This window comes from Polypterus senegalus, chromosome 3 (assembly GCF_016835505.1).
Source record: "Polypterus senegalus isolate Bchr_013 chromosome 3, ASM1683550v1, whole genome shotgun sequence".
NCBI classification, from domain to species: Eukaryota; Metazoa; Chordata; class Cladistia; order Polypteriformes; family Polypteridae; genus Polypterus; species Polypterus senegalus.
This window is the reverse complement of record NC_053156.1, coordinates 123265850-123292443: the sequence shown is the minus strand read 5'-3', so window position 1 is coordinate 123292443 and position 26594 is coordinate 123265850. Positions and strand designations below refer to the sequence as shown.

Genomic DNA, 26594 nt, shown 5'->3' with positions numbered 1-26594 from the left:
TAAAAGAGTTTAGTTTACCTTAACATTCAATATTACTGAGAAAAGTTGTACCATGCATCACATCCTACCATATTCTTTAACTACACTGTCGTCTTACAATGAGCACTACTTTTATCATTGAGCTCATTTCCTTGTTCCTTTTTGCTCAAGCTTTACCACGCTTGTTTTTTAGACTCTAGACTATTTTTATAACAGGTTAATGTTTTTGGATTATTTCGTGTTTTTGAATTTTGACAGTTTTTAACTATCTTCTTGCATGTCCCACTTTGTTCTTATCCCTAAAGATTGTAGACTTTAGCATGCTGGTTTCACCCCACTGTCTTCCACATTGTCAGATGTAATTGTCACTAGCAACACTGCTCAGTGCATACTGCCAGAAGTCATCTAGGCTCATTTAATCTCAAAGATCAACAGGCATTTCAGCTAGGATTGAGGTATGCTTGCAGCAGGATGACAGATAATCTCTGTCCTGAGAGTACTAAGATGCACAGACCATGTTAAATTAGACAGCACTGTGTACCTGTAAATCAAGGGAAAACTGGTTGATTACTGGAGGACGGAGACAAAGGCAATCTGGAAATAGCATAATAGAGACAGGAGAATCTCTGAGACCATGATTTGAGGTGGGTATAATATTGGAAATGTCTTTAGAGTAGTAAAACTAGGCAAACCTTTAAATAAGAAAATACTCTTATTTTATCATAGTGAACACAATCACAAGGCACTTTACAGGTACAGATCCACAGGATCTCTATCCATAAGCATAGTTTACAGTCAGGTTGGTGGAGATGGAATTGAAAACCCTGTAGTTAAAAGTCGACTTCCACAGCATAATTGTCACACTAATAAGTCAAACTGTGAGACAGAAATAGAAAAACAAGTTTATTATGGCTCAGTTAGGGTAGCTCAATTTCATTTCTTCTTAATTTTATTTTTTCTACCTTTGCTGTTCTGTTCATAATAAAGTATTTATTAACAAACCAATTACCCTAAACCAGGGGTGCCCACACTTTTCGGCTTGCGAGCTAAATTTTAAAATGACCAGGTCAAAATGATCTACCTATATTAAAACACTATATATATATATATATATATATATATATATATATATATATATATATATATATATATATATATATATATATATATATATATATATATATATACTGAGTATACTTTATACATAAAATATATGTTGTTGTACCTTGCAATTCAATTCAATACATTTATGGTCACTACAGTATTTGGAATATAATAATCTTCATGTGGGAAAAGGCTGACTCGCATAAATAAGTACAGCTGAATAATGCAGTCAAGGAGGTAGCACATTTCCTCATGTTTGGGTACTTTTCCTCTGTGAGGAAGAGCACCAGACTTCAGCTGAATGTCATCCTATAGTGTCAAAATCTCATCCTCCACTATAGAGGAGTTTTAGGTGAAACAGTGTTGCAATTTTTGATGCAGGTGAATCACCCTCAACATATTCACTAAATGGATAGCACTTAAATGTAGCGATTGGCTCAAGTAAAGCTGAGTCTTGAAACCGTCTGTCAAAGTCTGATAAACATTTTTCAATCTGCTCTGTGTAGCACATGTTGTCAAGTTGCGCACATGCCTTCCATTGCGTGTCCAGCTCTGACACGAGGTTTTGGATGTTCGCCAAATCAAGGTGCTGCAGCTTTGAGGACAGATGTTGCATTTTTCGTTTGAAATCATTAACTGAGCTAATCATATTGACCATGGAGTTCTCTTTCCCTTGCAGCTGTAAATTAAGCTCATTCAACATGTTGGTCATCCATCCATTCATCCATCCTCTTCCGCTTATCCGAGGTCGGGTCACGGGGGTAGCAGCTTAAGCAGAGAAGCCCAGACTTCCCTCTCCCCGGCCACTTCTTCCAGCTCTTCCGGGAGAATCCCAAGGCGTTCCCAGGCCAGCCGGGAGACATAGTCCCTCCAGCGTGTCCTGGGTCTTCCCGGGCCTTCTCCCGGTTGGACGTGCCCGGAACACCTCACCAGGGAGGCATCCATGAGGCATCCTGATCAGATGCCCGAGCCACCTCATCTGACTCCTCTCGATGCGGAGGAGCAGCGGCTCTACTCTGAGCCCCTCCCGGATGACTGAGCTCCTCACCCTATCTTTAAGGGAAAGCCCAGACACCCTGCGGAGGATACTCATTTCAGCCGCTTGTATTCGCGATCTCGTTCTTTCGGTCACTACCCATAGCTCATGACCATAGGTGAGGGTAGGAACGTAGATCGACTGGTAAATTGAGAGCTTTGCCTTACGGCTCAGCTCTTTTTTCACCACGACAGACCGATGCAGAGCCCGCATCACTGCGGATGCCGCACCGATCCGCCTGTCATCTCACGATCCATTCTTCCCTCACTCGTGAACAAGACCCGAGATACTTGAACTCCTCCACTTGGGGCAGGATCTCTCCCCAACCCTGAGAGGGCACTCCACCTTTTCCGGCTGAGAACCATGGTCTTGGATTTGGAGGTGCTGATTCTCATCCCAGCCGCTTCACACTCAGCTGCGAACCGATCCAGAGAGAGCTGAAGATCACGGCCTGATGAAGCAAACAGGACAACATCATCTGCAAAAGCAGTGACCCAATCCTGAGTCCACCAAACCGACCCCTTCAACACCCTGGCTGCGCCTAGAAATTCTGTCCATAAAAGTTATGAACAGAATCGGTGACAAAGGGCAGCCCTGGCGGAGTCCAACTCTCACTGGAAACGGCAATGCGGACCAAGCTCTGACACCGGTTGTACAGGGACCGAACAGCTCTTATCAGGGGGTTAGGTACCCCATACTCCCGGAGCACCCCCCACAGGATTCCCCGAGGGACACGGTCGAACGCCTTTTCCAAGTCCACAAAACACATGTAGACTGGTTGGGCAAACTCCCATGCACCCTCCAGGACCTGCTAAGGGTGAAGAGCTGGTCCACTGTTCCGCGACCAGGACTAAAACCACACTGTTCCTCCTGAATCCGAGGTTCGACTATCCGACGGACCCTCCTCTCCAGAACCCCAATAGACTTTTCCAGGGAGGCTGAGGAGTGTGATCCCTCTATAGTTGGAACACACCCTCCGTCCCCTTTTAAAGAGGGGACCACCACCCGTCTGCCAATCCAGAGGCACTGTCCCGATGTCCATGCGATGTTGCAGAGGCGTGTCAACCAAGACAGTCCTACAACATCCAGAGCCTTAAGGAACTCCGGGCGTATCTCATCCACCCCCGGGGCCCTGCCACCAAGGAGTTTTTTGACCACCTCGGTGACTTCAGTCCCAGAGATGGGAGAGCCCACCTCAGAGTCCCCAGGCTCTGCTTCCTCATTGGAAGGCATGTTAGTGGGATTGAGGAGGTCTTCAAGTACTCCCCCACCACCCACAACGTCGAAGTCGAGGTCAGCAGCGCACCATCCCCACCATATACGGTGTTGACACTGCACTGCTTCCCCTTCCTGAGACGCCGGACGGTGGACCAGAATCTCCTCGAAGCCGTCCAAAGTCGTTCTCCATGGCCTCTCCAAACTCCTCCCATGCCCGAAGTTTTGCCTCAGCAACAACGAAGCCGATTCCGCTTGGCCTGCCGGTACCTATCAGCTGCCTCCAGAGACCCACAGGACAAAAAGTCCTATAGGACTCCTTCTTCAGCTTGACGGCATCCCTCACGCGGTGTCCACCAACGGGTTGGGGATTGCCGCCGACAGGCACCGACCACCTTACGGCCACAGCTCCGGTCAGCCGCCTCAACAATAGAGGCACGGAACATGGCCCATTCGACTCAATGTCCCCACCTCCCTCGGGACGTGGTCGAAGTTCTGCCGAAGGTGGAAGTTGAAGCTACTTCTGACAGGGGACTCTGCCAGCCGTTCCCAGCAGACCCTCACAACACGTTTGGGCCTACCAGGTCTGACCAACAGGTGGTGATCAGTTGACAGCTCCGCCCCTCTCTTCACCCGAGTGTCCAAGACATATGGCCGCAAGTCCGACGACACAACCACAAAGTCGATCATCGAACTGAGGCCTAGGGTGTCCTGGTGCCAAGTGCACATATGAACACCCTTATGCTTGAACATGGTGTTCGTTATGGACAATCAGTGGCAAGCACAGTCCAATAACAAAACACCGCTCGGGTTCAGATCGGGGCCATTCCTCCCAATCACGCCCTTCCAGGTCTCACTGTCATTGCCCACGTGAGCATTGAAGTCTCCCAGCAAAACGAGGGAATCCCCAGAAGGTATGCCCTCTAGCACCCCTCCAGAGACTCCACAAAGGGTGGATACTCCAAACTGCTGTTCGGCGCATACGCACAAACAACAGTCAGGATCCTTCCCCCCACCCGAAGGCGGAGGGAGGCCACCCTTTCGTCCACCGGGTAAACCCCAACGCACAGGCTCCAAGTGGGGGCAATAAGTATGCCCACACCTGCTCGGCGCCTCTCACCGGGGCAACTCCAGAGTGGTAGAGAGTCCATCCCCTCTCAAGGAGATTAGTTCCAGAGTCCAAGCTGTGCGTTGAGGTGAGTCCGACTATATCTAGCCGGAACCTCTCAACCTCGCGCACTAGCTCAGGCTCCTTCCCCTTCAGAGAGGTGACATTCCACGTCCCAAGAGCCAGTTTCTGTAGCCGAGGATCAGACCGCCAAGGTCCCCGCCTCTGGCCACCACCCAACTCACACTGCACCCGACCTCCTTGGCCCCTCCCATAGGTGGTGAGCCCATGGGAAGGAGGACCCACGTTACCTCTTCGGGCTGTGCCCGGCCGAGCCCCATGGGTGCAGGCCCGCCACCAGCGCCGCCATCGAGCTCCACCCCCAGGCCTGGCTCCAGTGGGGGGCCCTGGTGACCCGTGTCCGGGCAAGGGAAAAACGTCGTCCACAGTTTTTATTCCTCATTGGAGGTGTTGAACCGTTCTTTGTCTCATCCCTCACCTAGGACCAGTTTGCCTTGGGTGGCCCTACCAGGGGCATAAATCCTGGAATGTTGGTTAGATCGGAAAAAAATTGTCAAGTCTAGCGGGCATTGATCGTTATTAAGTTGCTTGTATTCTGTATGTTTAATGACAAGGAGAAACTCCTTTTTCTCTGGCCAGGGGTCTTGAAATCTCAGCAGGAATTTCTCCCTAGCCATCTGTCTCAACGAAGGCCTCTTTTATCATCTCTCCATCTTGGAAGGACTTCTTATGCTTAATGATCGAGTGACTCACCCAGAACAATGCTTCGGTGTGTCTACCTTTGCATTTGAATTCAGCTTGAGAAGCTGAGAGCAGGTAATCTAACAGTTGCCTAACAATGAGTGTGTGTGAGTGAGACAGAAAGACACAGAAAGAAAATGAAGCCTAGAAGGGTTGGAAAGAGCTTGATTGACTTCCCATTTATTATATGGTCTTTGGATGAGGAAGCAGGAACTGGTTTAGACAAACATAGGGCACCAATGGAAATGTAGTGTTTCTTGAATAATAATTGAAAACTATAGGGTGCAGTAACACTTGGATACCTAAAAGAAGCTCTAGTATTCTTGTAGCAAAAATAGTGTTGCATCTGTACTCAGAAGTGGGTCAGAGACTTAGATGAAAGTCACCCTGGGGTAAGATAAAAGAATACTTTATTGTACTATTAAAATGAGCAAGTAGGCAAACCATCTAATCTAAGTGACAGATGATCAAAAGTAGTATTGACCACCATAATCATCATCTTCAGCTACAGAGCTTGCAAACAAAGTATTTTTTATAATATGGCAGTATGTGGTACTGTACAATAATTTCAAAAGAAAATTGGAAATATGCTAGGGAAATGCACTAAGCTATAATAAATAGGTAGGGAGATATAATCCTTCCAATGGACCCTGGGTCTTCCCAAGGGTCTCCTGCCAGCTGCATGCGCCTATAAAATTTCTGCCTGGAGGTATCCAAGTGGCATCCATATCAGATGCGTGAATCACCTCAGTTTGCTCCTCTTGATGCGGAGGGTCAGTGAATCTACTCCGAGCCTCTCCCAGATGTCAGTGCTTGTCACCCTCTCACTAAGGGTGAGAGGTAAGGATTCTTCCCTTTCCCTTGGGAAAGATAAGTCATGGTGTTGTAAATAGCAAATATATACATATATACAGTGGTACCTCGATATACGTCCTTAATCCATTCCAGGTCCTTGGACTTATACCAAACAGGACGTATACCAAACAAATTTTTCCCATAAGAAATAATGGAAAAATTATTAATCCGTTCCCATGAAAAAAAATCCTATTGTTATTGGCATATTATACATTGATTGGGCTGTATAAAATTTAAATACTGCTTAATACTAAAATACATAAATACAAAAGCAATTAGATGAAATAAATGAAAATTTAACCTCACTTTACTTTTTAATAACGTCTCTGTTTTTCACAATCGTAGATACTGTCATTCTCGGCATACGGTATGCAGCAACCACGTCCCGGATACGCATGCCACCTTCATACTTTTCAACAATCAATTCAAATTTACGTGAAAAAACACAAAATCACATTGTGACGATGCGGGTTTGCTGTATGCTCCCATCTGCTGTCTGGGAGCCCTTGAACCCTACACCGTCGGTAATGTTACAGATGAGCTTAGCAGTGAGGCACAACAAAGCACGGGATGGTGAAAAAGTGCAAAGTGGTTTTATTAAAACAATCAACAAAACAAGGTGTTCAAATTAAAGTGCAGTGTCCAAAGTTCCAATAAATAAATCCACAAAATCAGAAGTTAAACGTGGAGGTTAAAAACAATAGAAAAAAAGTCTTCTTAAAAACAATAAGGTTAAAATACAGCAGGAAGCATTCTTTAAAAAAAAAACACACACAACAAAAAGCCCAGTACCTTTTTACCTGGCAGCCCCCCTGCTTCCCCCCTTTGGGCTTCTCAACAGGGGAGTCGCCCTACTTGCAGCTGACCTTCACTCTGCCTACTTCAGCTGTTCAGTTCACCTCTCCGATCCCTGGCTCCGGTAGGGTCCTCCTGACAGCGACTTGGGATCCACAGCAACCTCCTTCCGGTCAATCCCGCTCCATGATCACTCAGTGGGAGTGACCACTACTACTATTCCCCGGGTGTTGATCCAACACTCAGGCTCCCTGTTCAGCTAAAAACGCGAGCCTGCCTCTGCGCTCGCGCTCTCTCTCCTGCAACCCCCCGTCCGTCTATTCTTTTTTTCTTTCTCTTTTTCTTTTTCCTCCCCTTCTAGCCGACTCACGCTTCTGTTTATCAAGAGGGAATGGCAGCTGAAATCAGCAGCCCCAGGAACAATCACGAATGTGAATGGTCTGTCACCTGTGCACTTAGGTGAGAAATGCCCACATTGCGAATCGCCCTGAGAACCGCTTCAGCCCAATACTATCCACTTGCAGAGCCACCAAGCCACCTCACCAAGCCGCGAACGCGATGATTGTTTATTTTAAAACTGGCCTTTGACAGGAGCTGTGGACCCGCTATACCACACACGTGAAAATTCACAGAGAGTTATAGCACGGGTTGTTCACTGAATGCTAGCAACTGGCGCACTGACGCTCGTGGGCAATTGTGGCTTTGTCTTGGGAGAGGTAAACAAGGGTAGCACGCGAGTTGTATTCCAAACAAAGGTCGTATACCAAGCAAAATTTATCGTGTCCAAACAGGACATATACCAAGTTGGACTTATTCCAAAGCGGACGTATACCGAGGTACCACTGTATTTTGGAACACTAGTGTGAGATGACTCATTACTTAATTACTTTAGTAAAGTACAGTAAACTGCATGATACCAAGTAAAAGTATTTCATTACTGCTTTTTGCTACCAGTGGAGATGGAAGATGACCAGAATGAGCATAGATGACTAGCGTGCCACCCTATTCATAGTTTGTTCCTGCTTTGTCTCTGAAGTTACATAGATAAGTTCCAACCCCCTACAACACTGAAGTGAATAAATACAGTTAGAGTATGTTAAAAAAAACACTTTAACCTGAGTTAAGTCATACTAAATTCATACTATTGGAAAAGTAATTTATTTTAATACCATACATAGGCATTACGATCGAATCATTAACTCATCCAACCAAAAGTTGTTTGATTAAACCAAATAATTTGTGAAATCTATACACCCATTAATTTTTAACCCAAGTCACAGGAAGGTGAGTACATGGTGGGAATGAACTCTGGAAGTGGATGCAAGTCTATTCTCGTATTCAATCATGCTGGTCCCTATTTACAGTATTCAATTAATGGAAGACAAATATTATTTAAACGTGGTGTAGCAACCAGAGTATCTCAAATAAAAACAATCACTCTCAGAAAGAATATGTAAGTTGCAACCAGGCAGTTGCAACTTCAATTCTGTCACAAAATAAATGAATTATGGGTTGATCTATGCCGCAAAACTCATCTTGGTATCACAGATGACTTGTGCATTAATAGAACATATCTGCTTACAGTTAACAAAACCAGCTTCATTCTTGCTTGTTGCCCTTATTGCTATATGATTGCAATCAATTGCCATGAACATGTTAGGAAAACTAGACACTGTTGTGGGCGTGATGGAGCTAAAGTTTGGCTGAGATACTCCTGACCTCTCAGCCAGTCCCCTTCTGGTAGGTGCCTGTTGCCAGAAAGCCAACTTTTCCTAAAACCTGGTGTAAGATGCTTGGAGGTGCTGTGGCCCCATTAAACCCAATACACAGACATGGACACGGTAAAAGCACCAAGAAGTATTCTTTTAACTATTTCTTCTTACACAGTGCCTTCAAAGCACCACAGCCACAATAAACACAATTAAATCGATACCAAAAACACAATTCTTTTCTCCATCACAGTTCACTGCAAGCTCCGTCACACCCCTCCCAACTGCAGCTCGCTTGCTGGGTCTCCAACAGTCCTTTATATAGTCTTTGACCCGGAAGTGCTGGCAAGGCACGTGAACAGAAGAGGAGAAGCACTTCCGGGTCAGATGGAGAACTTGCTTTTTTCTTCAGCCCAGAAGTACTTTAGGGCTTCTGTCCCTGTGACTCGATAGTATTTCCTGGCTATGGAAAGGAAAACGAATCTCCAGGTCCCCCTGCAGTGTCTCTTGGCGGCACCCATGGTATCCACCAGGGCTGAGAAGCCGCAATCCAAATCCCATGGTGCCCTGCAGTAATCCGGGGCACTGCTATGCTGCAGGGAACTCGCCATCTGGCGTCTTGGGAGAGGCAGTGTCCCACAGTAGCTGCCTTCACTCATCCTTCCCTTCTTTGGGTGTCCTGGCCAGGTTGAGCATCCACACTGGATATCAACTTTTACAGCCTGATTTTGAGCAGTCTTTCTAATGCTAACCCCAATTCAGCAGATAGTTTCAAGAGAATAGCTCAAAGTCATTCAATTAACTTCTTGGTTTATAGGTGTCTGTTTCGAGAGAGATACGTGTTTTCAGGTTTGGATTTCTATTATTGATTTGTAGTTGTGCATTGCAAATAGTTATCCATGCGTAGTTATTATCATTATTAAGTTGATTTTACTGTTTATCATTTTGCTTTAAGTATAATGATTGACCGGATCTTTCTTTGTTTGCCTGCTTACTGCCTAGTATTGATCAGTACTCATGTGTAGCCCTCCTCGTGTGAAGACCTACTTGTGTAAAGACCACGAGTCTACCTGTGGGGGTCTAACGAGCAAGGACAGCAGACAAGGCAATGGACACTACTTTTTTCCTTTCCTTTCAAAGTTGTCTTCAGCATGTGTCAACAATACATTCATGTTATTAATACATGACACTTCTATCACCCCTTTAACAGGAGAGGAAGAAATCCAGACAGCCTTAATCTGCTGCGTCAAGCCACCACTTTAGACACCCTCTTCTCCTTTAACTTGTGGAACTGTTAGTGTGTGGTCAGCAAAGCAGATTTTAATACAGTGTGACAGGGGCTTGGCGCCCTTACCTATCCGGGACGCCCCTGCACACTATATTCAGGGGGAACAGCCATGGACGTTGCAATACCTCCCCCTGAATGCTAGTTGGCCACCTCCCTGGGGTGAAACAGTGTATCGGGTTCCCGCAGGGCATCCTGGGAATTGGAGTTGGGTGCAGCCCTGTTGGGTCCAGCAGGTACCACAAGGGGGCGCTGTATTTGGGACTCCTGAGCCCGTGTGGGCAGCCACTCCGTTACACCCGGAAGTGAAGCAGGAAATGAGGGATCAAGCACCTGGAGCACTTCCAGGTGAACTATAAAGGGAGCCAGCGACTACCACTCAGGAGCCAGAGTCGGCTGGAAGGAGGACGAAGCTTGGTGAGGAGTGGTGGAGTGAGAAAAAGAAAGTGTTTATTGTGTGCTTGGGACTGTGTTGAGCTAGTGAGACACGGGGAGAACGTGTCTCACAGCTACAGAAAAATAAAAAATGTATTTAATTTTATACGTGCCTCCTGTGTCTAATCTGTGTCGAGTCGGGCGCTATATAGTGTCGTTCTTACAACAGCTTTTGCCACCCAAAGGAGTCTCCAAGTGGTGGCTCTGTCTGCCTTCAACTTCTCCAATTCCTGCCACTCCAATAGTAGGAGTGGTGAGACAGGTATCCTTATGTGTAAGAACTGGTAATTCATCCCCTAGGGTAACGTATGCAACTTCACTACTTGTGAGTACCATACAATTACTGTCTCTTTTCCAATTAACATAAACCTTGTTGTTATTTATCACCCTCCCGGTTTGCTCTGGAACTTCCTTGTTGAGCTGAATGGACTGGCCTCTTCCCTCCCAGATCCTCGGGGACCTGAACATCCACCTGGACAGCCCTCCTACTGCTGACTTTCTCGCTCTTATTTCCTCCTTCAACATCACACAGCTCCACACCTCCACCGCCTCACAAGGCTAGCAAACTGCTTGACCTCGTTCTCTCATACAACTGCACTTCCACAAATGCATCTGTCACTCCTCTACACACGTCTGAACACTTTTTCCATTCAGTACTTTCTGCTGCTTTCCTCTTCTCACTCTTCTCCTCCACCCACTGTATCCTTCCGTTATTACCTCCACTCCCTCTCTCCCACCCATTAATCTTCCATAGTCTCCTCTGCCCTCCCTCCTCCTGATGACTTCTCCTCTCTTCACACCAATACTGCCATAGACACCCTATGCTCAACTCTGTTCTCTTGTCTTGACAATTTTTATCCCCTCTCTTCTAGGCCTGCATGCAAAAGACCCTCCTGTCCCTGGCTTTGTGAAGAACTCCACAATCAGCAGACCGAGCTCAGTTGAAAGTATGTGGAGGATGCCAAAGTTTCCAACAGACCTGGCTAAGGAACAGTCCCTTCTTGCATCTTTTTCTTCTGCCACCATCAGCACTAAGGTAAGGTTCTATCAGACCAGAATTAATAACACCACCAACACTTTCTCTCTGTACTTTGTTTTCACATCCTTTCTTTACCCTCTTCCACCTCCTCACCCAACTTCCTTGTCTGCTGATGACTTTGCCACCCTTTTTCAGGATAGGGTGGCTGCTATCAGCAGTCAGTTCTCACTCTCACTGGTACTTATTATGCCTCCTCATCAGCATCACCCAACATTCTCCACATTCTCTTTACTCTCTGCCACTGATGTTTCTAAACTCTCCAATCACCCACTACCTGTCCACTTGACCTTATTACCTCAAATTTCCTTCAGGCCATCTCTCCCTCTTCATTTTTTCAATTACACACATCATTGACACCTCACTCAACTCATGTACATTTCCTACCATCTTCAAATGCTCTCTGATGACCACACTTCTCAAATAAAAAAAAAACACTTGATCCATCCCAATTTAACAAATACAGACCTATCTCTCTCCTTTCCTTTCTTTCCAAAACACTTGAATTTGATGCTTCCAACAGGTCACTTCCTTCCTTATACAGAATAGATTGCTCAATGTCAACCAGTCTGGCTTCAAGAGGAACCATTCAACCGTGATGGCTCTACTGACTGTGGTCAACCAGCTATGACTTGCTAGAGCCACCATCATGTCATCAGTCTTCATCCATTGGATCTCTCTTCTGCCTTTGACACAGTCAACCACGACATCCATCTTGCCACCTTCAATAACCTGGGCATCAGTAGGACTGCTCTCACATGGGCTGACTCCTAAGGCCAGAGTTATACTTCACGCGACACGACGCATGCTGCAGCGGACACTCCTGCTACGCAAGTGTTGTAGTGTTCATACTTGCGCACGTACTTTACGTAAATCTGGAGGAATCCACCAGGTGGCAGTGCGAGATATTATCACGGTGAGAACATGTTCGGCTTCTCTGTGTTGTGAATTGCCTAGAACACTCATTAAATTCTGATGACACCTTACCTCAATATCTCTGAAAATTATGTTTATTGATTAAATCCATCATTCCAGGGATGTGTCCATTCCAGCAAGCATTGGGCAGAGTGAGAAACAATCCCTGGACGAGGCCTCAGCTCATCGCAAGGTGAATACAAGCACTCGCATAAACTAGCGTCATTTTAGCGGCACCAAATCCTCAAATCTGCATATCTTTGGAAGGAAACCGGAGCACAGTGTGGAATACAAGCAGGAAATACCAGGAACATAACTCCCTGCGAGACAGCAGTGCTATCACTCCACCACCGTGACACCCCCATGTGTGTAATTATTCCCCCCATGTGTGTAATTATTAACAGTATTCATTATTTAAATGAAATTATATGTAAAATGTAACATACACACTTTAATGCATTTCATCATGAAAGTGGTATCAAGTACAAATCTAAAGATTCTAAATGTGCAGAGAGTTGGAATATCATACATATAAATTTGTTCTGTGTGGTAATCTATTGCTGCTTGCCGCTGCTGTCAGGTCCAAGAAGCTCGTAGCGATTAAAAACTGGGATGACGTTTACGATGGTCTGCATTAATGATAAAATAAACTACGAGGTTAAAGTGGACATTTCGAGATTAAAGCCGAAATTTCCACTTTAATCACAAAATACACATTTTCACTGTGTCCTTTATTTTTTTTCACAGTGGCTCAAATACAGCGCTATACATTATGTTGCTGTTGTTAAGTTGCAAAAAAAAAAAAAAAAAAAAGACAGCACAAAAGATGGTATGTGAGACTTAAAATGTACCATGTCATTACGATCGGGAATATGCGACGCTTGAATATAAAAGCACCACGAATGCATCTGTATGTCGGCATTTTGCTTCACCACATCGAAGCATTCATCCCGTAGGATCTGCATAGAGGCTTTCTGTCACATGTAGATAGTAAACAGAGACACTGTCATCACGTTCTGACTTTTAGCACACTGCGCCCCCTGACTTTTTGCTAGTACTGCAACTCGCGCACGTGTGGTGCTAATTTCTGAGGACCTGCTCAGAGGACGCGTGAAATGAACGCTAGGAACGCGTGGCAGCCATGATGCGGGCGCGTACATGTTCTGAGCGTGAAGTAGAAATCACTAACTCTTGGGCTTGATCCTACAGTGTGTCATTTTCCATTAAATATACATTTTATTAGTTATTATATCTTCTCACTTGTGGCAATTAACTTTTTTTACCTGTCCTACTACACTTGCAGAGCAAACCGGCCCTAGCCTAATGTTACCTAATTATGTTTACCTCTTTTGTAAGTTGCTTTGAATAAAAGCGTCTGCAAAGAAAATTAATGTAAAGCTCATTATAATAACAGTGCGGTAATATAAATTATTGTGTGTGTGAGTGGTAATTTACCTGGCTTGGCCTCATTTCTCTACTTGATCAACAGTGTCATCATTTCTCAGTTTCTTCTAAATATAGCATATGTATGGGTCAGAGTTGCCATAAATATATGCATGTTATCCAATCAAGTTTTCTTTTATAAATGCTATCTTTAACAAGGAAAATTGCCTATGCACGTTTCTGTCCTGTTTTTGTGCATACCCAAATTTTATAAATCTGACCCCTGAACCTTATCTTCAGTTTGATCAGTATCTGTATATAGTTTGCGTGTTATCCCAGTGTCCACATGATTTTTGTACACATATATATGAGCTATAGTGACTATAAAAAGTATTCTCCTCCTTGAATGTTTTCAAATTCTATTATTATTCAACATTAAATTACTGTGGATTTAATTTTTCTGACTGATAAACATAATGTCAAAGTCAAAACAGATAACTGCAAAGTAGTCTGAATTAATTACAAATATAAAACACAAAATAATTGAATCCACTATGATTTAATGTAGTATAACAATTAAATGAGAAAACTTCCATGGGATAAATACTTTTTAAAAGGCAATATCATGACTGTATTGTGTTTCCCACATCTGTTGCTGGTTCTTGCCTTGGACCTTTGTGCCATTACAGTAGCTTCTGGCCTCTAACAACCCTAAACTGGATAAATACATATAAAATAAAAAGTAATGGGTCGTAACTGAGGCACATTACTTTTTTTAGGTCATCTCCTAAATGTCACTGAAAAATCATTATCATTAAAGAGCTGCTACAACATATAGGCTTGCACAGAGGTGCAATTTTAGTACTGCTGCCTCACAATAAGGAGACCAGGTTTTGAGTTCCGGGTTGCATTTTCTACCTGTGTAAGTGTGGGTTTCCTCCTACTGTCCAAAGACATGCAGGTTGGGTGTATTCGTAACACTAAATTGGCTCAAGTGTGTGTTTGGTGTGTGGATGTGTTTACCAGAAATGGACTGGCACCCTGTCCTGGGTTTGTTCCTGCCTTGTGCCGTAGCCTTGCTGGGATAGGTTCCAGCACCCCCCATGCCTCTGGTCTGGCTGAAGCGGGTTAGAAAATGATGACATGATTGCTATAATATGCCTTTTTGACTGTTAACATAAAATACATGATTTTATAATGTACAACAATGACTGTGCTTCAGGTTCCTCATATACTGTAGTTCCTTAAAATTTATTTAATACTAATTTTGTTCCAACAAGTCTCTCAGTGAGAAGCTAATTTCAACATTTAATTTAATTAATACTGTAAATAATTCTACTGTCAGTTTCCATGTTAGGAAAACAAATTTAGGGTTTAAGCTTAAGTTTAATTTGACATTTTGTAATGAAAATACTTGAACTCATTCGTGTTTGCTCAAAATGTTTACAAAAAATTAAAAAAGAAAATGACAGCTTTAAAAAGGAAAAACAAATAATGTATGAGAAGGCAAATTGTGTAAAAGTCTTCCATTTATTGAAATTGATTTATGCAGTACAAAGGTGCGGTGTGCCAAGCCTGGTTCTGTAGCATCTGGCACTAAGGTGGAACCAAACTTGAACAGACTGGTAGTATCGCATGGCGCCCTCACCCACTTTTGGTCAGTTTAAATTTTCCAGTGAAATCAAAAGTATGTTCTTTCTACACTGCAAAGACTCCCACAAAAATGAGATGAGATCTTGTAAACACCGCACAAAAAGAAAGGCACACATACCAGGATTTGACCGGGTTTCAAACACAGAGGTGGAAAAGCTACCCACTGCACTTTTGTGCTGCCTAATCACACAGACTAAAGTCACAACACCAAACAACACTAAGGTTTACAAATCTAAAGATGTAGTAGAATGCATAAGAAGTATATTATTTACAAAAATGGTACACTATTAGACTTTACTCTTTGGAAATTATATCTTTTCTTCTTACTCGGTGTGCATCCATAACTTTATATCATTTATATCATCTCCTAGCTGGTGTGCAAGTATATTAACCACAGAAAAAAGGACACAGCCTTAAAAACGTATATTCTTCTCATAGACCATACATATTGGCAAAAATTCTAAAATTGTACTATTTGGAATTATCCTACAAAAAATGTTCTTTCTCCAGGTGTGAGTGACACAGCAATGCATGTGACAGCCGACAACGTAATAAATAATTATAAAAACAATCAGGACTAAACATTTCCTTTATGTGAGTGACTGCCTCACTGGTGGATCCATCCTCCCTCGCTCAGGAATTTCGATCCTGGCAGGGGGCGAGTTAGGCGTTGAAATGCATGCCGAGTCTTGAACTGTGCACCATTTACGCTTTTAAGTCAAAGTAAACGAATATCAAAACAAGTAATACTTAAAATAAACTCGTAGTATAAGAAAAAATGTGCTTACCATGATTAAGTCTCTGACCAAGTTTGAACTAAAACATTGTCGTGGTGCACAGGATAGCTGGGCGCCTTCAAATTACCGATGGGAGATAGTCAAAGCGCCCGGCTCCACCCCTTTTCTTTACCAGAAACTGACCACTTTCTCAATAATAATTCCGCGGAAAAGAATATCCGAATATAATTTTATTTGTTTGTTTTTCTTCTATGAGAGCGAATGTTTAAAAATTCAACACAAGCGTACATAACTGTCTAAAAATAAACGCGAAGAATGCCCCACATAGCTGCGCAGTATTCAACCGGCTTTTTATTATAGGTACAAAGAAATATTTGCATACAGCAAAATATTTTTGAAATAGCCAATACGCTACCATTGTTATATAAATGCATTTACATAACGCAGTGATTAAGGGGCACGGCAAATGCAGAACGCTTGTCGGATAGAATTAACCGGCTGGGTGTGTCAGATGGGTGTAGCTGCCCTCCAGCATTCGGGGAAGGGTCGATCAGTACAGGTATGGCAGCTGTTGAGCAATTCTAGCTCTTAAATTTGAACATGCATTATTCATTACTTCCTTATCATTTGGCAGCATGTTTTGTTTGTTCATAATGAATTCTCATAAGCTACTGACATCACTATAGCTATATGCTGCTGAAAGTATGGTGCTTGAGAAAACTGATTGGAGATTTTCTTCGTTTTGAATGTTGACATTTCTGGGTTTCAGACTGCATCCCCTTTAGCGAATGTAGTTCCTTAGTTTTTTAGTACTGTTTCTTATTTTTCTTTCCTTCTATACTGCACTATACACACTAAAGACAGGATTAAACTGACAAGAACTGTAATTTATAGCTCTGGATTATACTGTAAAATATTTTGATCCCCTTGCGGTTACAGATACGTTTAAGTCAGTAATGATCTAATCTATTACTAGCCGCATTTCATCCACTTGAAGACATTTAAATAATTCATAGCTAGGCATTCTAAAGTAATACATATTGGTGACAGCATGGTGTCAGCATATAGGCTGTAAGAGAAACCTTTCCGTTTCATTTATTAGGATGCAGCTTTCTTTCTCTCTCTCTCTCTCTGTAATGTAATGAGTGTAATAAGTAGTAAAATTGTTTCAGTAATTCAACATATTGTTAAAAAGTTTTTTTTAACTTAACTTGTTAACTTTACTTAGTTGTCATAATATTTTATTTTTCCAATTTCTATGATATGCTCAATTAAATTTCATTATCTAGAAAATATTTATTTTTGGAGATTGAGAAATTCTCTTTATGTCTGGTGCCACTGGCCTGTTTCAGTGTTGCTTGGGCAGACCCTTTAGCCACACGGTGTTTCACAATAACTTTGGGCATTTGCAGCACCCTGAACTTTTCATTTCTGTCTTGGGGACTAAAAGACAGTGCCCATTCAAGTGACTACTGTTTGATTTTTTTGTGATGCAAATTAAAGGCAGTGTGAACTTTTACATCTTGCTTCATAGGAATAGCTATCATCAGCAATACCATGTATGATGCGGATTATGTAAATGAATTACAATCAGAATTTTTCCTATTGAACAATTCCTATTGGAAATTAATTTTGCACCACATTGGCTTGAAAAAAATATATTCTGTGGTATTGGAATCGCAAGTGAATATGCTCAGTATTGACAGCTATGTAGCTATTGTATTAAATGTACACAGGTCAACCAAGTGCTTATTTGGAAAATATTATAGAATAATACAATATCATCAGCCTTATGCCCAATACTGCCCTTAAACCTTTGACTCACTGAGCAACATTTATCAAGATAAATGACCATCAGGACTAGATGGACAGATAGACACTTATTTTAACTCTGCAATATTTTAGAAAAGTATTTTTAAGCTTTTTTTTAATACTCTGGAAGACAGAAAGGAGAAGGTAGATGATGAGACCAAATTCTGTAAAACCATGAATGAACAACTGAGATGAATGACTGAGAAGGCATTTAAGGGGCTTGTTAGAAATGGAATGTGCTCATCTTGAGTCATTAAAGACACAGCAGACTAGTAATTGCAATCAACATGTTAGAACATGACTGGTCCATGTTTAATGTCTGCTCCTTTTGTGAAACTCTTTCGAATTAAATTTACATTAAACAAAAATCAAATGTAACACTTTTGTATAGCAAAATATGTAAATTAACTACTTAAAAATGATCATAATATAATATTTCATTAATTTATCTACATTTTCTTATAATATATCTTTCCTAGGTGGTTACATATTGTTATCTTCTGAATCTCTAATATCACTAAAAGTTTATAAAACACCTAATAAAATATTTTTTCTTCTCTAGAATTATGTCATATAGAAGGATTTAATTTGGCAATTGTGCCCAGAAGTTTATAAGGCAAGAGGTCAGTTCACCTTCAGTATTTTTTTTCTAAAATGAGGACTCTTCTTTGCAAAAGCACAGCAACTGTCAGCTGATGCAATAAGAGTAGTAATGGTTTACTGAACATATTTGTGATTTATACTGTACACATACGATTTTGAATTAACAGATCTGCAAAACAGTATAGAATGACAGGTTGCCTCTCTAAAAACAAAACCATCCTCCCACTAAAACTTTTTTTTATTTTAATATGTCTAACTTTTCACATTTTCTGGTCTTTTTGGCTGACTGATGATGAAAAAAAAATAATATCAATGTAACTATGCCACTTTACAATTACAAAAAGGCAATGGCAATGAAAGTTTAACTTCAAGGAAGCCTTTTCTACATTAAGATATTCTAAAGATGTTTTTCTTTTTCTGCATGCAATTTATTTACTTTGGAGTTATCCTGCTTTACTAAATGGACTTTTACCAGTATCTTATAGCTGCTAACAGGTACACAACATTATGGGTCTTTTGCTTCTCCCTTAGGGTTCTGCTGTACCCTTTTTCTAGAGCTGCACCCCTGCTTGTCCTTTAATAGTTTCTAGAAAAATACATACAGCATATTTTGAAAAAGGCATCTTCTTGGCCTAGTTCGTGAAGGTGCTCTATCCCTGCAATTAAAGTAACTCACAAGTAAAAGCATGCAGACAGGTGTCTGTCTTTTTAATGAAAATGATTTTAGAGTTTTCTATTCTTCCAAAAAATGTTCTGTCATTTAAATTAAGGAAGCAAAAAAAAAAAAAAAACAACCCTAGCCTAGCAGCAATTTATAAATTCAATAAACCTTTAATTTGTGCCAGGCTTGAGCAGAAAACAATGTCTCTTTTTGCCTAAAGCAATAGATTGGCACATACTTGTTCTTATACTCAGAGCAGACCTGTCTCCAACATTACATAAAACATCCTACTGCCAACATCTCATATCTAGAGCAAGAACTGTATTAAACATACACATTGCTTTTAGGAATTAAGTGTTTGAACTATACAACCCAAAGATTTAGGACAATGTCTCATTGCCCTAAATCTCCTTTATCCTTTCTTTAAAAAATTCTACTTCTAGGCTAAACAATAGGCTTTAACTAGGTTATTTTTAAATTGATCACATTATAGATAAGCACTATATAGTTGCATTATATCAGTAATAAAGTGAGAGATGTGAGTTGTAGCATATCCCATCAGCATCAGGCTTAAGGCAGGAACTAATCTGTAAGCAACCAGGAATTAACTTGGAAGGATCACAAGGATGGTTCACTTATACCAAGCCAACACAGTCTCTAGTAAGCCTGGCCTGCATATGTTTGACATATGCATAGAGTTGCAGATAACAAATTATAATAATGATTAATACTTCTCCTTGTAAGTTCTTTTCTTTATTGGAATTCATATGCTCTCCAATTTTGAGTTTTAAAATCCCAAAAACCTCTTTATGCTCATCACTGCTTTCAGAAGACCATTTTAAAATCTTACATAACAGTTTGGAACACTGAAGGTACAACCATTAAAATTGAAAAACAACATCATATTCTCTCCAAAACACATTAAAGGAATGTAAAGTTTGAGTATCATTAAATATTTGTACTTTCAGGTTTGATGAATAAACACTATCCACGAATGACTGACAAAAACAGCAAGGAAAATTCAGTTTCAATTCGAAATAACAAGTGACAAGTTCTCAGATACAATACAAGTATGAATTTTAAAAATGACAGACTTAGTACAAATAAAGACAAAGGATTGTTTAAACACACAGGAAAGCAAAGCAGTTGAAACTTTTTAACACAGTAACTAACAATAACTGTCAATTAATTAATTGTTGAACTATGGCTAGTTTGCAAATGAGAAGAGGAAAAAAAAAAACTCCAGCATTCCTGGAGAAAATAAACCTCTCCGGGGATTCATGGTCAATTGGAAGACAGAAAATCAAATACAAAGTCAGATGTAGCTGCAGTCTTAGAGACCTTGGCCTAATAATCCCCAACTCTCCAGGGCATTAGATAAATAAATGCAATGCTTACTAAAATATTTTAAAGGAATTTTTCATTAATTAAGATAATTAGCTAAATCTTTTGAATAATTAGAATATTTTTCCCAAGCTTTATAGGCAGATCTTGGCAATAGTGAGTTTTGAGCTTCACTTTTAAATTCAGAAAGATACTTATTTCTATTGTAGTTTTGTCTTCTAACAATTAGAAGAAAATATAAAGGTAGTCTACAGCAAAAAAAATTCACAAACTAGAGGAATCTCTAAATGGATTTAAACATATCAAATGTGAAAATAAAAATATCTGAGCAAAATGAATTATACATGACTTGAGCTATCTCTAAATAGCAATTTGGTTTTGTAGATTTTATCCTAAACTATTATGAAAACATGTTACCAATTTCACCCATTCAAGGTTATCTTACATGAGTAAATATTATTAATTTAACAAAGTAAAATGGCACCCTTTAAGCAGCATAACCCTGTACATTTTCATGCATTCACAAAATGCTTTTTTCTGTATAAAGTATTTAAGTGTGCTACTGCCTTAAATAATACCACATTTACTTTAACTGCATTCACAGTGCTGATCATTTTGCCCAAATACTAGGTCTGTTGTTGAAGGCACATTATACATTTGCATGTTCTTTGGTGAGTGTGTGTGTTCTTCAAATTTTTTACACAAAGGAAATTAAATGGAGGCTGACAGGATGCACATTTCACTTTTTATGCATTTTCAGAAAGGTTGCAAGCACTTGAAGATACCAGTGGAAATTAAGGGAAAATACACTTAAGACTGAAGACAGGAAGCAGTTCTTTACACAAAAACTCAAGGGAATCTGAAACAAACTACAAAGTCATGCAGTTGAAACAGAAACCTTAATAGCTTTAAAAAAAAGTATCTGGAAGACATATTGGGAAAACTTAGTTAATGTCTGGTATAGTAATGTTGTACTACATATATAATAAATCAGTATATTCGGGACCTGTATTGTTTTCAATAAATAAATAGATGTTGTTGCATATCCCATATTTATCTTTAAACAGACAGAAAGTTATTTAAGTGTATCTATAATTTATTTACTGACATCTTTAAATACATATGTAACAATTTGTGGATATATGTAAATGAATGAAGAGCAAGTTTAAACAGGCAGTGATTTAAAGGTATCTGTAAATCATTCATAGATACCTTTAAATTAAGAAAAAGTGATTTAAGTGTATCTGTGAATCATTTAAAGATATATTTAAAAGTGCAGTAAGGGATATAAAGAGATATTTAAGCAATAACCTAGTTTTTTAATAATGCTTTAAAGATACCTCAAAAATATTGATAGATGACTATAAATCAGTTCAAGATGAAGTGAAATTACCACAGATGTCTTATTCAGCAGTGTATTTGAAATATATATTTAACTCATTCAATTCAGATATTATATTAAACTAGACATTAAGCCCGTTACAATAACGGGTGCTAGAACAGTATTGCATAAACATTATTAGGAACAGTCTATATTAAATGGCAAGGGACCCTGACCTCATTTTGTTTGTTCTCTTAATTTTTTTGTTAAAAATATTTTTGCAAGAAGCCTAAAGTAAAATATTAAAAATAAAATAGAAACGTATATGACAATACAGTAAGTATAATTAATATTGCCTTAGTGTAAAACTTTATAATAATCTGTAATACACAATATCTGAAGAAGATATTTAGGAAAATGTTTTTATTTTTTTACCTCAGGACATTTTTCAATAAAATTTCAATATAGACAACATTTTTTGTAAATACTCTGTCTGAGTTTGGCAACAGTTTGCCTTGTTCAGGACCATCTACAACGTTGACAACAACATATGGTTCTGGCGAGTAAATACCAACTTTTTCTAAGGTTTGCCTTTGAGCTTTATTAATTGTTATGGCAAAGGCTAATGTAACTGGAAATTGTTGCCTTCTTACGGTAAAGGGTAAATTAGTAGAGGATAGAGCCAAATCAACACGGGGAATATTCCGACACTCATTTTCTTTTTTTCAATCGATCTGTTTGCTCGTATTTTTCTTTGTCTTTCAGCCTTTCTTTTGTTGATGTTTACTTGCTGAGCTGACTGTTCTTCCAGGAGATGTTGCTTATATACGATTTAAGTGTCTGTGTCTTTTGTCCTACTTGATGTGTCCTTTTTTTTGGGTGGCATGTTGTTAGTAGATAGTTAGTTAGTAAACATGCACGGGGCAGTATGTGTGGCGTCTCCCCAGCATTGGATTTTATGTGCGTGGCCGCGACTACCCAATCAGCACTCTCCCCAGCAATACTGTCCTTTATTTGCTTATCATGCACGGCCGCGACTACCCAATCAGCACTCTCCCCAGCAAAGCTGTCCTATATTTGCTTATCATGCGCGGCTGCGGCTACGCCATTCACTGTGTGCCCAGCTTCTAGTGTGTGTGCGTCCACGGTGCCGGTCATGCGTGTTGCACTGAGCCTTGCGTATGCGCACTTCACCAAAAGACACACACGGACACCTGGACGCACACAGGGGATTTATTAAAGAGGATTGCTTTTAATATTTCATTAAATTATTTAAATTAATATTTATTTTGGAAAAACATCACTAGGTATTTAAAGTTATCTCTCAAGATATCTCTCAACTATCTCAAGATATATTTACATAATTTAAGGATGTCCCTAAAATAGATGTGGCGTTCCATGATAGTGATTAACTAAGCTGAAAAAAAAACTTCAAAGAACAAAGTAACTTTCAGTTGGAGTCAGGAGGCTTCACAAAATATAAATAAATGGTCATCACTTCCAATGAGCAAACAAGAATACAAGTTGCCCATTAGACAATAATTTTCAAACTTACAACAGCAACATAAAATTTTTAATTTGCACCATTTGATCTATTTTGATTGATTACTGCAACAATTTGGAGACAGGTTTGCATTAATTGAGTGCATAGTTATGGAAATATAGGTTTTTAAATGACAAAAATACTTTTCAATGATGTAATAATAACAACTAAGAACAATACATTTCCAATTTTGCACTTTGAAACACTTAGAAAGATGCATAACTCCAAGATACTGCAGTAACCCCAGATCAAGTAACACAATAAGGACATTGCTTTCACGGGTCAGTTTTAAAGGACTTTTTTTCCAGAATTCACTAACAAATATTGTTTAAATATGAGGAAGATATTTGTACATCACTGAAATTAACAATGCCCCAAAATCCATTTATTGTGAACTGAACAATTTTAAATATTATGAAGTAAGAGTTAAACTGGAAAAACTGAGGATTTGTGTGTGTGTATCTTTAAATTTAATTAGTTAAAATGCAATGAATGATCTAAAATGGTGAAATGGTAAGCAGTAAACTGCCAAAGGTATAGTTAACTAAAACTGAAATAAGGAAATATCAGAATATTACAAATGGGCCTTCTTCAGAGAACAATTAATAGGTTACAGCCTACAGATGGTACAGTCCATATACTCAAGATGACATTCTGATTGGGCAAAATATATTTTGTCATTTTTATCGGTGGCTGCAAACATATAATTAATATATGTATCATGCAAATATAAAACTTTGTTGACTTTCCAGAAATTTCTCATTCATTGTAACCTTTTTCTAAATAAGAGTTGTATTTGAGTCTTTAAAAAAAAGTGAGACTTCTTCCTATTTTTTTTAGCATCTTTGCTTTCATAATTTGGAAAATCACCTCCAAATATGTGTTAGCTGTGCAAATTTAAATCCTTTATGGCTTGTTTAATCTGTATATTATTAAACTCATGCTACAAATCCCCTCAAAATAGAAATATTTGCCTTGCCCTCTAGAGCTCATCAGAGTCATCACAGAAAAATTTTGACTCACAGAGAAAGTACTGCATGTAATATGGTTATTGACACCTACATTAATTGTGTATCAAGAGACTTCTTGCCCGAAGTCAAGTTTATAATATATGCCACGGCATGTCGACTGAAACAACGTTAGTGCCACTCCTGCCTCCTGTGCCTCCAACACACAAGACTGGAACTCTCACACTTCAGGTGTTTTGTTAAACCCTGTTTTAAATATGATAGAATTACATGGGCAGGATTATAAACACTATTTTTTAGATTTTTTTTTTGTTTCATTTTACAGTTGGAACATTTAAAATCACTAAAGACTTCCAGGCCTTTTTTTTGGCTTGAACATTTAGGATGAGGGGCGATTCCAGATCCATGTGTTAGTGTTAGTGTCGGTATGTGCATGAGTAGGCTCTACAATGGACAAACACTGCATCCACTGTTTCCATGCCTTGCACACAGTGCTGCCAGGTTAGACTCTGGCTGTCAATCACTTCAAATTCAATTAAAATATCTGAGAATGTTGTACTGATTGTTATGTTAGGAATGTGATCATCATTCTGCTGCAAACAGGACCAAAAAAAATAGACAAATGAAGGTGTGGGGCCTTACACCAAAAATAAACAGGCCTCTTGTTTCCCTAACAGGTGCCTGAGATCTGTAATGTTTCCTTCCGTTGGTCCTCAATGACATCTTGCTGTTCTGCTCCATTAATAGTCTATTGGCCCAGGTTGTAGATACAGTAGGACAAAGTCCTTACCCTATGTGGAAGAAGAAATAACAGCAAGGCTCTAAATTTATATGCCTACCAACAGAGTGGCATAACCTAAGTCTTATCCCGTCTACCTTAAAATAAAAAACAGTTTTTCTGGCTCCTCAACAATTCTTCTTTTTTCTCACTGCTTTTGATTTTTAATGCTTTGTTTTATTAATGGTTATAATTGATTTATGTTTTCTTTGTTAGCTAGGTAGCACCTATTGAGAATGTAACCCGCCACCTACAGTTTGGTGTTGTACATTATATGCTCTGTATTCTGAAACAACAAGAAAAGCTGTAATTCACTTAGAAATACCAAAACATAAAAAAATAGTAAAGTACTTTACTAGAAAGTAAAAAGGAAAAAGTATCAGACAAATGTAATTTCCAGGTAGACCTGCCATTGTGGGCGGTCATCAAGTTTGCAAAGACCATCCACTAATAATTTAAATATATAAACTTGTGGATTCATAAATAACTGAATAGGAGATTTTTCAATGAACAGGCACCTTTCAAGCAGGTGTTTTACTCCCAGACATGTCAGTCAATGCTTATAGTAATTTAACGTTATCTATACTAATAAAAGGCAAAGCCCTCACTCACTCACTCACTCACTCACTCACTCACTCACTCACTGACTCATCACTAATTCTCCAACTTCCCGTGTAGGTAGAAGGCTGAAATTTGGCAGGCTCATTCCTTACAGCTTACTTACAAAAGTTGGGCAGGTTTCATTTCGAAATTCAAGCCTAATGGTCATAACTGGAAGGTATTTTTCTCCATTAACTGTAATAGAGTTTAGCTGGAAAGACGTGGGGGGCGGAGTTTCGTGTGACATCATCACGCCTCCCACGTAATCACGTGAACTGACTGTCAACGCAGTGCGTAGAAAATCAGGAAGACCTCCAAAAAGCGCTTAAGAAAACTTGCATTTTATAATTGAGAAGGCAGCGAAAAACAATAAGAAGCGAGCGAGTGACATATACTACCATATTCATGAGTCCTGCTACCTCGGAAAGAAAGCAAGGTGCAAACCTAAACTTTAAATTAAGTTCATAGACAGGCTACCGCTGGCGTTTCACATGCCCACGGGAATGCGGGATACAAGTTTAATGAGAGGACGCAGGATATAAACGAGAGTTTTGATCACTTTGTAACTAAGTTAAAATTGTAGGTGAAGGGGTGTGCTTATGCAAATTCCGAGAGACTGTGTTTGTGGGGATTGACAGTTAAGGCGGGTGGGGGAGTCACGTCATCATCACCCTCCCATTCATCTCATTTCGTTCTTAGCACAAGCACAGCTGAGAAGCTTCGATGCATGTGCTCCTTAACGTTAAAAATAATGCATTTAATCACACTTTGCATTACAAGCAAAGGGGAGCTTTTGTCAATGCATGATTTCCTGGTACACCGATTACATTGATCACCGTATCCCGATTCATTTTACCCTCGCACCACCTTAGTTTGAGAAGAAGTATGAAAAATATGAGGTTAACACAGAAAAACAGATCACCAATTCAAGCTTTATGAATAATCGATTCGCCATCA

At 40.1% G+C, this 26594-nt stretch overlaps 1 protein-coding gene across 2 annotated transcripts in view; it reads right to left on the bottom strand.

Annotated features, from left to right (window-relative positions):
• Nucleotides 1-26594, bottom strand: part of crybg1a (crystallin beta-gamma domain containing 1a) — a 327674-nt gene that overhangs the window by 112270 nt on the left and 188810 nt on the right. The window contains exon 1 of one of the 2 annotated variants that reach the window (XM_039747874.1): nt 16059-16331. The exons of the other annotated variant lie outside the window; for it this stretch is intronic. Coding sequence (XP_039603808.1) covers nt 16059-16061 — 3 coding nt within the window. The 5' untranslated portion in view covers nt 16062-16331. Of the gene's footprint in view, nt 1-16058; nt 16332-26594 lie in introns of those variants that run through there. 2 annotated transcript variants of the gene reach the window in all.